At 42.1% G+C, this 12,456-nt stretch overlaps 1 protein-coding gene across 2 annotated transcripts; it reads left to right on the top strand.

The window, feature by feature from the left end:
• Positions 1–6,252: 6,252 nt before the first annotated feature.
• Positions 6,253–10,322, top strand: serpinh1b (serpin peptidase inhibitor, clade H (heat shock protein 47), member 1b). 2 transcript variants are annotated; one of them, XM_029517371.1, is made up of 8 exons: positions 6,268–6,359; positions 7,075–7,106; positions 7,842–7,991; positions 8,101–8,293; positions 8,429–8,699; positions 8,835–8,933; positions 9,050–9,282; positions 9,371–10,322. In XM_029517371.1, exons 3-8 carry the CDS (start codon positions 7,873–7,875, stop codon positions 9,671–9,673), a joined length of 1,218 nt encoding a protein of 405 aa, XP_029373231.1. In that variant the 5' UTR covers positions 6,268–6,359; positions 7,075–7,106; positions 7,842–7,872; the 3' UTR covers positions 9,674–10,322. The 2 variants fall into 2 exon arrangements, with proteins under 2 accessions (XP_029373230.1, XP_029373231.1); XM_029517370.1 differs by lacking the exon at positions 7,075–7,106 and having other exon boundaries at positions 6,253–6,359.
• The last annotated feature ends 2,134 nt before the right edge of the window (positions 10,323–12,456 follow it).

The raw sequence follows: 12,456 nt of genomic DNA, 5'->3' as shown, positions 1-12,456 counted from the left end.
CTGCCGGTCACACTGCGCAGCGGCCATGAGACAAGTGAACCAGAGACTCAGGTCATTTCAATATAGTTCCCAGTGTTTCCCCTACCAATATATTAGCCCCCAGAAGGTCAAGTTAGGGTTAGGGTAATTAATAATAATTAAAATAATAATAATGTGATAATAATTTAATATTGTCACAACAGACATCATTTTTGGTTAACTTTCCTACATGTCTCTCTAGGTACCGTGTTGTTTCATTAAACAACATAGTAATGTGTTATTTATTTTATATACGCGACAGAATGTTCCAGACCAGACCGGTGACCAGAACCAGAAACATGGACCAGGAAAAACCAGAACGAGAATGATTTATTTATGGAGGAAAAAGGGACAGAATTTTATATAATTGTAAAAAGATATGTAATTGTTTCAGTATTTTTTTTTATTTAATCCTGTTTCAGTTGCTTATTTATTTATGTTTATTTGTTTGTTTGTTTGTTTATTTATCTGTCAAACTCACCCATCGAAGTTTGACCCCCCCCCCCACCGATCCTTCGCCAAGCCCCGGTGTATCAACCGATTCGGTTCCCCCAAGTTCCTGTTCCCCTTTACGCTGATTTACTGCTGAGTCGTGCGTAGTTGCTAAGTTACCGTGCGTACTTAAAGAAGAAACGCAATAAGAAACACAGCTGGGTGTACGGAAAGCGAAATGGACAAAAGCCAATGTGTAGGTTACCGGTATGGTATTTGTTATATAACAAAAGAAATTGAGAATGCATTTGTTCGGCCATTCATTGTCAATCTTTGTTTAAATGGATGCCAGCTAGCATAGCTGTGCGAGAGTAGCCTACGTTAAGTAAACCTCACTGCCAGATCACATACATTAGTTAGTCGCTTCGAAGTGGACTGCTAGCTAACTGGTTAGTTAACTGGTTAGCATGCTCGACTGACGAACTGATGTTAAATAGATTCCTCTGCTCCATCCTCTGCCATGTCACTTTCTCTATTACCTGACTGCAGCTGGAGCCCTCTCCGTCTCTTCCTTTCTGATGGAGCTCCCAAACTCAGCTGTTTCTGTCAAAGATAACATTTTGTGTCGGGCTTTATTACAAGCTAGGCTAATGGACGTTAGCATTAGAGCTGTCCAGTTAGCTTACGTTACAAGCTAACGGCCCTGTTTCTTACCTTGCTCTACGTTTCTCGTCCCAAATTGACCGTCACAGCCTTTTTAAAAAAACATTTGTAGAGAAAATTTCTCAACCCTTCATTTTCTTATTCTTCTTTCTTTTCCTTTCTGATCACTGGATTTATGCTGACCGGACATTTTCCAACCGAACTTCAGACAACAGGCTAGCATAGCAACAGTAACCAATGGGGGCGGGGCTTAGCGAAGGCTCGGTGGCCAAACCATTTGTTGTGGGGGTTACAATTAGGAAGAAAACAAGTTAATATACTGAAATATTACATAATTTTTCACTAAAATAGTTCGCTTTACTGGTCTAGTCTGTGTCTTTCTCCGGTCTGGTCTCGGTCCGTTCCTGGGGAGGTGCCGTCACCCGTCTGGTCTGGTTCGGCCTAGGTCCTGGGGGGGCGCCATATCTGCCTTAGCCCAGTTCATTACTCGCAACCAACTAACTCCGTAGACACGTTCAGGTGCCCACACCGGGAATGGACCTTTACACACATACATTACATATATTTACATTCATATTAAACATTGCATACATTTAGGTTTACAGTAAATCATACAATCACATCATATATACATATTGACATTATCATCACTAACCCCGGGGTTACATTACATTATATACATTATATTACATACATATTACATTTACATTACATTGTACATCACCTACCCTAGCCGGGAATCGAACCCCTCCCACCTAGGTGCGGGGCGGCAGCGTTACCGCTGCGCCACAGCGCTGCTCGAGTTGCAGCAAACATTTGCGCTACTTCACCATTTCACATTTACGTCACCTGACCTAACCGTGATGACGTGCCACCCAGAGTGGGCTGCGATTGGCTCCAGCATCCCACGTGACCTCTTCTTCTTAGCTCCGAGTCCACGCCTGTTGACTTGTTTATAATTTTTCTGAGTAATAAATACCATGCTTTGTTGCTGAATTTTTCTTGCGTATATGCTACAGTTTAACTGGTTGATCGATCAATGATAATTATGTAGACCTATAGCCTATTTAATGGGCATGTCGTGCAAGAGATAACAGATAATGTGTAGGCTTTCAGGGAAAAATATTTTAAGTGTTCAGTGAATGGATCATTGACTTTCGTATAAATCATGCACTTACTTTGAACTAACCGGGGTGGGTGTTTCCGAGGAGCAGAAATGTGTCATTCGCAGGCGCTCTGCCCGTTTCCAAATGAACGGTAAGCAATAGTTACGTTATAGGTCAAAAATAATGTCATCAGTTCGTCAGTCGAGCATGCTAACCAGTTAGCTAGCAGTCCATTTCGAAGCGACTAACTAATGTATGTGATCTGGCAGTGAGGTTTACTTAACGTAGGCTACTCTCGCACAGCTATGCTAGCTGGTATCCATTTAAACAAAGATTTACAAAGAATGGCCGAAAAATGCATTCTCAATTTATTTTGTTATATAATAAATACCATACCAGTAACCTACACATTGGCTTGTTCAATTGCGCTTTCCGTACACCCAGCTTTGTTTCTGTTTGTGTTTCTTCCTTAAGTACGCACGGTAACTTAGCAACTACGCACGACTCAGCAGTAAATCAGCGTAAAGGGGAACAGGAACTTGGGGGAACCGAATCGGTTGACACACCGGATCACATACACTAGTTAGTCGCTTCGAAATGGACTGCTAGCTAACTGGTTAGCATGCTCGACTGAGGAATTGATGACATTATTTTTGACGTATAACGTTACTATTGCTTGCCATGACACATTTCTGCTCATCGGAAACCCTAACCCACCGGATAGTGTCCATGTTTTCCATAATTCACGAACTCGTTGAACACAAGTTTGTCCATTTTACCATAAAGAACATACACTCACATGACAAACGCTCATCCTGGCCGCACTTTGGGAAACTGGGTTGGGGATTAGTTTATGCCCTGGGTTAGTTCAAAGTAAGTGCATGATTTATACGAAAGTCAATGATCCACTCAACACTTAAAATATTTTTCCCTGAAAGCCTACACATTATCTGTTATCTCTTGCACGACATGCCCATTAAATAGGCTATAGGTCTACATAATGATCATTGATCGATCAACCAGTTAAACTGTAGCATATACAACAACAATTCAGCAACAAAGCATGGTAAAAAATTCTTAACAAATCAACAGGCGTGGACTCGGAGCTAAGAAGAAGAGGTCACGTGGGGTGCTGGAGCCAATCCCAGCTCGCCTCCCACCTAGGTGGGAGGGGTTCGATTCCCGGCTAGGGTAGGTGATGTGAATGTATGATGTAATGTATTGTTATTATTGGCAGATTCTAAAAATATCTTCCCAATAAACTGCCAATCTCACCTTTATGCAAAAAAGCGTTGTTTGTTCTAAGATATCGAATAAGAGTTGAGCTCTTTTATAATTGGTCCACAAAATCAAATTCTATTCTCATGCTCTGAAACAAAACAGATGTCAGTGTGATATTTCTGTCCCAGACCGAAGCAAACACCTTTTTTTTCCTCTTCTCTGAAAATCATTTTTACTTGAGGTAGTTGGATGGTTGGCATATGCCAAAGAGGAAATAAAATTTAGATTTATAGTTTAAATTACCTGGTAAAATAAAAATCTTGGACCAAGCTTCCAAAGCTTTCCCACCAGGGGGCACTTTATGGTCACAGCACTAAGATCTTCACACTTGGTCATCAGGCTGCAGGTACACAGGAAACAAAAATGAACAACGAAATGTTGCATCCTAATGACCACCCAGTTTCTGCTTCTCCACTGTGATGTAAGTCTGGTGTACATTGAAGAAGCACATAGACAGTCTATGTACTGCTCATAACTTCTAAAAGTTTCATCACCGGGCAGAGCTGAAATATTTCCGAAGTCTTGCATCATGGGGTTCTTGGCCGCTGTGCTCTACTTCCTTCAGAGGCTTTTGAGTCTTTGTGTCCAACGTTTCCTCCGTGTGGAGTCGTGGCTGCAGCAGTTTGTGATGGAAAACAACCAACACTGAAGGATGAAGTTTATCACTGAGTCAAGATCCCTGTAAAGAACTGCCAGCCTGACACTGTGCACAACTTATTTTTCTCAGAATAAAAATATTTAGTGTATATATAATTAGTTTAAATATAGACAAAATGCCTTCACTGTGGTGGAGGCATTTTATCCATAAAAGGAGGGAAATGTTTTTCTTAAAAGTTAAAATATCTTTATTGTTTAAAAGGATAGCAGAGGAAAATAGATAATGTCAAACCCCAACAAAGGAGAGAAAAAAATGCCTACATTAGTGGAGTGTTGTGTCTTCATTTAGAGATCTCTACAGCTTATCAAACAACATGATAGAAGTAAACTTTGTGGACAATAAAATATTAGGTGCAATCATAAAAGTGTTTTCCAAGAGATGTCTTTTAGAAATAAAAGTATACCAATCATTTGTCAACAAACAAAGAAGTTCGCTTCTTCACAAGCGCAAATATCTAGCTGTTTAAACTGGAGTGGATGCACCTGAGGTGAATCTGTAAACATCAGCCAGGAATGTATGTAAGAGAAAAGAACCAACACTGCGTCTGGAAGAGATAAGCAAGAGAAGGCATGTTTAGAGAACCTGCAGAGTTTCTCCAAACTGCCAAAATCCTGTTTGTGCTTTAGGTTGCAGGACTAATGCAGGTTTTTGCTATAGCTCTGTTTTCAACTTCAGCTATATGACGTGATAGCAATCTTCCTGACATTTTAAAGAGACAATGAAAGGTTTTCTTTTGAAATGGAGATTAAAATAAATGAGAGGAGATTTGACCTGGGAATTCCCCCCTTCTTTACGCACACTGAGGAATTTCAGTGTAAACTGCTGCTCCGGGGACTTTATTTCAGAACGACCCCGTCCCCCCTCCCTTCACAGCAGGGAAGTGGCTGCACACCTTATCCAGTGTCGACTCTCACACAGTAGTCTTATCCTTAGCATATCCCTAATATAAATGTTTTTTGAGTGGCCATGAATAGACTGTGAAGTTGTGAATTGGATATTTGTTTTTGTCAAACCGACCAATCAACAAAAAAAAAAGTGTAAAGGCAAGTCACCACCTTACATTTGGCATGTCAGGACAGTTTGCTGTGAGCTGCAAAAAGAGGAGGAGGTTAGAAAATGAAGAGATGAGTGTTGGACAGGAGCACGAGTTAAACAGCATGATCAGTGTTTTATACCATAACACACAGAGTGAGAGCTCATCTATCAAGATCTGACTGTGTATTTTAACGCCGATCGTGATTTTCACAAATTCTTGTTGAGTCTTTGCAGACAAGTCACAACACAGCTTACAACTTTTACATCATCATGCCAACTTTGATATCAATCTGGTGTTCCGAGTGAAGTCGGAGCAGGTTTTCATTCAAGGCGCTTGAAGTGTACCTCCACAACAAGAGCTCAGGTCAGGACATGGCAGTTTTACGACAGTGGCCCTTCAGAGAACACCCCCAATCCGGCAGCTGAGTTGGACAGACGTGGCACTGTGAGGGTGGGGGTGGAGAGGAGGCTGAGGGTGGGGGCAGGGCCGGAGATCCTGCAACTTATGTTAAGCATGAATGCTGCCTGAAAGAAACTTTTAAATCAGTTTCACGTTCAATAAGGCATCAGTCTATTGAGGTTAACTGCAGTAAACGGTTGTGTCTCTTCTGAGAACAGTTAGTTCTATTCATTGTTGTCCTGCCTGCCGAGACTAGAGACGGGTGGTGGCCCAAAGAGGCTCACACACCCCCAACAACTTTGTTGTGTCACATCCTGTATTTTCTTTTGCATACAAATCATTCAGGTCATGTTAAAGTAAAGCTTTATCTTTATTTTACACCTGATGTAACAAATGTGCAGATTGAATCAGCAAAGCAGCGTTCAGACCAAAAATCTGAAAAGTGCATGTGTACATCAGCCAGCCTCAGCTGGCCCACAGTCAGGTTTTCTGCAGTGTTTCAATCTGCAGCCACTCATGGGAAACTTTTAAAGCTGAGCCCAGATCAGGTCTGAGGAGACACCCCCCCTCCACCGCCGCTAACCTCTATTCCAGCCCGTGGGACGTCCCAGCTCCCAGCTTCCTGAGGAAAACACAGACACTCCCATTTGCATATCCCATTCCCACTTCTAGAAAATTCTCTCTGTGTATAAAAAGCAGGAGAGTGTTACAGTTACACAATCCACAGGACACAACTCAGAAGAGAAACCCTGCGAATCTGTGCCAGGTAAGGATTAAAAGACAGTTGTTGATAGTTACAGGATGGCATGCAGAGGATGAATAGGCTGCTTTGTTTTTTTGTTTTTTTTTTTTTTTTTTATTGTTGTTGCTGTTTTCTAAGGTTTAAAGTTATAAAGTTGTTCCTTTTTAACCAGTTTGAAACCTACTGCTATTTCTCTGGCTGTCTGACCTGCAGATTTCACAGAATACATTCAGTTTTATTTGCAGGGGAAATGAACTCGGATTTGCTGGCACAGCTTAAAGTTTTCATACAACTTCCAACTCCTAGAATGATGACAGTAAAACCCTTTTCCTCTTGCATGCAGCTGCTTTGTCATCTATTTAAATGTTTCACGTGCAGATTCACTGAAAGAAAGTTAAGTTTAAGCCCTTAATCTGGCTTTTTTTTTTTTTTTTCCTTTGATCGATCATTTTTGTTGAGGAGAAGTCCAAACCCACCCTCAAACTGCTCTACTGTGGCACAGCTGATTGGATGAAAGCTTTTTTTCTTGGGTCACCCACAGCCAATGAAAACAGTTTACGTGTCTGGTTGTGAAGGAATGATGACTAACTCGTAGAATAACTCCGATGTTTAAAGTTTAGTGGATGAAAGCTGAGAAATAAGGCAGAGAAATTAGGCAGCAGAATGTTTCCATCAGAGCCTGAATAATGTTTCATTGATTGCTCTGTGGAGATTACTACATACACCTCTTGTCTTTCAGAATGAAAATCGCAGACATCAAAGCATCTCAAGGTATCCAAACATGATGCAAAAGCCATTTCTGCTGTATCACAACTATGCAAATATAGAGGGATGCTGGCAGCATCTCTCTGATCTGGTGGAAGGGAGTCAGAAACATGTCTATAGGCACATAGGCAGCTGGTTAATCATTAGTCATTTTGTTTGAACAAGTGATTGAACGAGTTTGATACAGTCTGCATCAGGCAGCACACAAGATGGATCAGAGTTTTACAGTAAAGAGCATATAAATCCATTCATCAAAGTAATTTCTGATCTGCAATTCTTCTGGCTCAAGAGCAAGTCTTCGAAGTGCAGATGTGCAGTTTGCATCGGTTAAAGTTAATGCAGAGAACTGAGCGGCATCATGTTACAGCCCGGAGTCAGCACAGAGCTGCACTCTCACTGGATGGCAGCTCCAGCTGCACAGCTGAGCCTCCAGTTGCTGCTGACGTGGCGATCAACATGTCTGCCTCAAAGTGGAGGCCTTCCTGAGCGTCTGTGTGGGCTGAGCCAGACATGCCCTGCCTCTGCAGCGCCTCATCCCAGTCTGCACTTTCATGTCTCCTATCTGCTAGGTCTACAGTTTTCATAAATAATCACGCCAATGCACAAAGTCTCTGAGGAACTATTCTGACACGCGCCTTCCATCTGAAACTCAATACTTGTCTTTGTTTTGTTTGGTTTCGCTGAAGTAAAGCAGGTCAAATCATGTTGAGCTTGTCTTTCCCTTCTCTTCGTCTTTTGTAGGCTGCCGCAGCTGCTTTTGGAAACAGACAGGATGTGGATGACTCATGTCGTAGCTCTTTGTCTGCTGGCCCAAGTGGCCTCTGCAGAGAACAAGAAGCTGAGCAGCCATGCCACCACGCTGGCTGACAACAGCGCCAACCTGGCTTTTAGGTCTGCGTCAGTTTTATGACGGTGGCACATTAACGGAATAAAGTTAGCTGGTTATGGTCTTGATAAGAGAAAACACGCAAAAGTAATTGATCTTGTGCTTTTAATTTAGCCTCTACCACAACATGGCAAAGGAAAAAGACACGGAGAACATCCTCATCTCTCCTGTGGTGGTGGCCTCCTCTCTGGGGATTGTGGCGCTTGGTGGAAAGGCCTCCACTGCCTCTCAGGTCAAAACCGTCCTCAGTGCTGACAAGCTGAAGGATGAGCATCTGCACGCAGGGCTGTCTGAGCTGCTCTCTGAGGTATGTGCAGTAATATGAAATACGTTACATAACCCCAGTATTCGACTTTTGCACAACAAGAAGCTTCTGTGTAGAATCAGGCCTCCAATTTTAAGCTTTTGCACATTTGTCAGAGTATATGTTGCTCTTTCCCAGGTGAGCGACGCCAAGACACGCAACACTACCTGGAAGATCAACAACCGTCTCTACGGGCCCAGCTCCGTCTCTTTTGTCGATGATTTTGTGAAAAACAGCAAAAAGCACTACAACTACGACCACTCCAAAATAAACTTCAGGGACAAGAGGAGCGCTGTGAACTCCATCAATGAATGGGCCGCAAAGTCGACTGATGGCAAACTCCCTGAGGTCACCAAGGACGTCCAGAACCCAGATGGAGCGATGATTGTCAACGCCATGTTCTTCAAACGTGAGTTTAAACTCTGTTATTCATGTTATTGTTTTATTTTTTTACCATTTCTGTTCATGACTAAAGTGTGGAGATGTAAAATAGATTAAAAAAAAGCAGGTGATGTAACCGAGTCTGTAATGTTTTGTACCACAGCTCACTGGGATGAGAAGTTCCACGAGAAAATGGTGGACAACCGAGGTTTCCTGGTTACTCGCTCCTTCACCATTGGAGTTCCCATGATGCATCGCACAGGTGAGTTCCTCTATCCCCTCTCCTTCTTCTGAGCTTATGCCTTCAGAACTGATAACGGCTTTAACAAGAATGCAAACAAGATCTGATATCATCTCCGGATGTTTTTTTTTTTGCAGGTCTGTACGACTTCTACGACGACACACAGAACAGCATCTTTGTGCTGAACATGCCTCTGGGCCAGAAGCAGGCCTCCATGATCCTCATCATGCCCTACCACCTGGAGCCCCTGGATCGCCTGGAGAAACTCCTGACCAGGAAGCAGGTGGACACTTGGCTCAGCAAGATGGAGAACAAAGCTGTGGCCATTTCTCTTCCTAAGATCTCTCTGGAAGTCAGCCACAATCTGCAGGTAAATGTTGGCGCTTTAATGATTTACCATAAAGCAGAGGCCTGTAATTATATATGTATATACCAATCTCCATGTGTGTCTTTTCTAGAAACACTTGGCTGGGCTCGGCCTGACCGAAGCCGTTGATAAAGCCAAGGCCGACCTGTCCAACATCTCCGGAAAGAAGGACCTCTACCTCTCCAACGTTTTCCATGCATCCGCCCTGGAGCTGGACGTGGAGGGGAATCCGTTCGACGCCAGCATTTTCAGCAGCGACAAGCTGAGGAACCCCAAACTTTTCTACGTGGATCACCCCTTCTTTTTCCTGGTGAAGGACAACAAGACCAACTCCATCCTTTACATCGGCAGAGTTGTCAGACCCAAAGGGGATAAGATGCGCGACGAGCTATAATGTTGATGTTGTGAATCACGGTTCTTAGCTTTGTGAAATCAGGATCCTGTGTGTGCTTTTTGGTCTGACTGTTACCTCATGAGCACATTCCAATAGATGCTCTGTGGACTGAATATCTGAGCTTTCTGTTTTTAGACATATTTAACTCCAAGGGAACAATTTTAAATAAACAATCTTAAATACCCAGCAGTAAGCCCCCCTTCAATTGAATAATTCCTTTAATCACAAAAACACAGGAAAAAAAATATTAAGTGCCTCATTCGAGATTACTGGCACAGCAGAAAACATGCTTATATTAAGTGTGATCTTTTTTTCTTTACACCCTATTTTTCTTTTCCAAAGTTAGTTCAGCCATGATTACCGTGCTTTTTCTTGCATTATCTTTAATGTTTAAAGAAAAAAAGATCTTTGCACAAGCTTGTTTTGCTTCACAGACCTGTCTCACTCAAAGTATTTGGCTTCCAGTCTGCACTGCACTGAGTTGTTCCACTGCACGAGCTGGCAGTGGAAAAGGTGGCAAACGTCTCGGGGCTAAATTTATGGCCACTTTCCGACTATATACTGATGCTGTAGGTATTTCCCACAAAGAAGCTTTTGGAATTGTGTGATTATGAAATAATGAGTTCCTTTTTTCAATAAAACAAATGAAGAAAAAGTCTTTGTTTGTGTCCTAAATTTATAAAAGCATGAATACCACACACAGTCCTTTTGGAGGGCTGAGCACAGGAATGTGAGCACGCTGGAGTTAACATCTCAAAGGAAGAAGGATAACAATCTTTCCAGTTGGCTGGAGGTCAAACAGTCCCTGGAATGCAGAGATATGGCAGCTAATCTGCTGCAGCTAACCATCCAGACACTTCTGTGGTCCATTTCTTTAGCGACCACTGGCTTAAGTAACCAGCTTCAAAGCGGTTGTTTGGTGAGTGGGTGTGTGTGTGTGTGTGGGGGGGGTATCCTGCCCAGAGCAAAAGCTGAGTCAGCAATTGCACAAATTGGAGTGCAGGGTTCCTGTGGTGATTAGGAAACTTTATAAATCCAACAGGTCCAGCACAATAAATGAAAAGGTGTTGCTGCAACTTAAAAAAAAAAAAAAAAAAGAAGGTCAAAACAACAAAATTTTAACCCTGTTTACGCTGTCCAAGAATGATCGGCATTTCATCACCACATTTCTAACATTTATAACTATGCAGTGATTGCAGGAACAAAGTTCATGCCCGACAACCTGACACAATGACTATGGGCTGACTTCTGTGTAGGAGCTGTAGCGCCACCCTCTGGTCGTAAAGAGGAAAAGAACTATGAGGAAGCTGCTTCAGGTGTTACAAATCAACGGTTTAATTATTTCATCATGTTATATTTACACACACACTGTACTTCATAGTGCAGCGATAATACATGAGACAAAATAAAAACATAAGTTACACAATGTACAAGTTTCTGACTGACTTTGCTGTACACTAAGCATGAATTAAGGTTCTCCTATGGTCAATATTAATTTTGAGGTTGGCTCCTACACTTCTACTCCTACAAGGTCACATACTTTTAAATTATTTACCTTTTGTTTGGTTTCCAGTCAGTTATTAACGTTTTGGTTTGTGCGCTCAGAGTTTCCCCGACACCTACACACCGCTTTAATAAACCGCAGCATCTACGCTGTTGTTGTGTTTATGCTTTGTGTTTGAACAGCAGACGGGGGTGTCCAGCCTGTCCAAAGCTCTCATGTACTTCATGCTTCTGTGAGGGGAAACGACACCTGAACCTCTGAGAGTCTGTAAATGTACCACAGTAGAAATTTAACACAGCACAGCATGAGCTATTGGAGAAAGCAGCTGCAACCCTCCTTCGTAAGATCTATATTGTTCATTCGGTTTGCTTCCCTGAACTCAGACGTGAATATTTATGGATTTATGTACAAAAGTTGACGATTTTATAGTCAAGAAAGGTTTTGTTGATGTTATAAATGAAGTCGTTGCATGAATAGGCACAGACGCAGAGATTGTGGTCTCATATTGACATGTTAAAATAGAGTATGTAAGGTTTTGATATCAGAAAAAAATGTGAGATTTGAAATGGTTAAAATGCAGAAATGTTGACCCTCATTATGAATAATTTTCTTTTACATAATTTATGCGTTATTGGTTGATTGCTCAGAGATGTCAGCCAATTCAATCTACTTTGATCATGGTTGTGAAATGTTGCTTTAATGGAACAAGCCGATCACCGAGCACTTTGGAAAAAACTATTACATGTTTTTAAATTAAATTTCAATTAAATTTAAATGAATAAAGGGACATGCATGGACTGGACTAACTCAGTTCTAGTGGAGTAGAAATAAAAGTTCCTCTTTATCTCTTTATATAGTTTCATACAATAGCAGCCTTTGCCTCCAGCTTTGAAGGCAGTATTTAACATTCAGCCATAGCTAGGTAACAGTCTTGGCTCCACAACTCTATTATGACCTTTGGTTGACAAACTAAGAACAGACATTATCACCAGGAAAAAAAAAAAGAAAACATTTCATTTTGAAATAGGCGTTTGGGGCATTCAATCTTGCGACAGGTGGCCCTCTGGTTGCCCTGAATCGGTGACCACTTAGTGGCCAGTGTGCGCACAGAGGGGTGAATGAGTGCATCCCTCATGAAGGAGCCAGAGCACTTTCATTGTGTTTCTCAGCGGCAGATACTTACACAGGTAATGCGACAACTCTCATTACATTAGCACCGTGGCGTTCTGCTGCGTTGGCTGCTGGCAGATTAGCCAGTCGATGGACAATCCTATTAAGC

The sequence above is a fragment of the Echeneis naucrates genome, chromosome 13 (genome assembly GCF_900963305.1).
Source record: "Echeneis naucrates chromosome 13, fEcheNa1.1, whole genome shotgun sequence".
NCBI lineage: Eukaryota > Metazoa > Chordata > Actinopteri > Carangiformes > Echeneidae > Echeneis > Echeneis naucrates.
Note: the sequence above shows the minus strand (reverse complement) of the source record. Positions and strands in the feature narration are given on the sequence as shown.

What these genes read in the sequence shown, in the direction of transcription:
- serpinh1b (XM_029517370.1), top strand. Translation starts at nt 7,873, where the DNA reads ATGTGGATGACTCATGTCGTAGCTCTTTGTCTGCTGGCCCAAGTGGCC. An exon ending in TGTCTGAGCTGCTCTCTGAG is followed by an intron (nt 8,294 to 8,428) that starts GTATGTGCAGTA and finishes GCTCTTTCCCAG; the next exon opens with GTGAGCGACGCCAAGACACG. An exon ending in CAACGCCATGTTCTTCAAAC is followed by an intron (nt 8,700 to 8,834) that starts GTGAGTTTAAAC and finishes TTTGTACCACAG; the next exon opens with CTCACTGGGATGAGAAGTTC.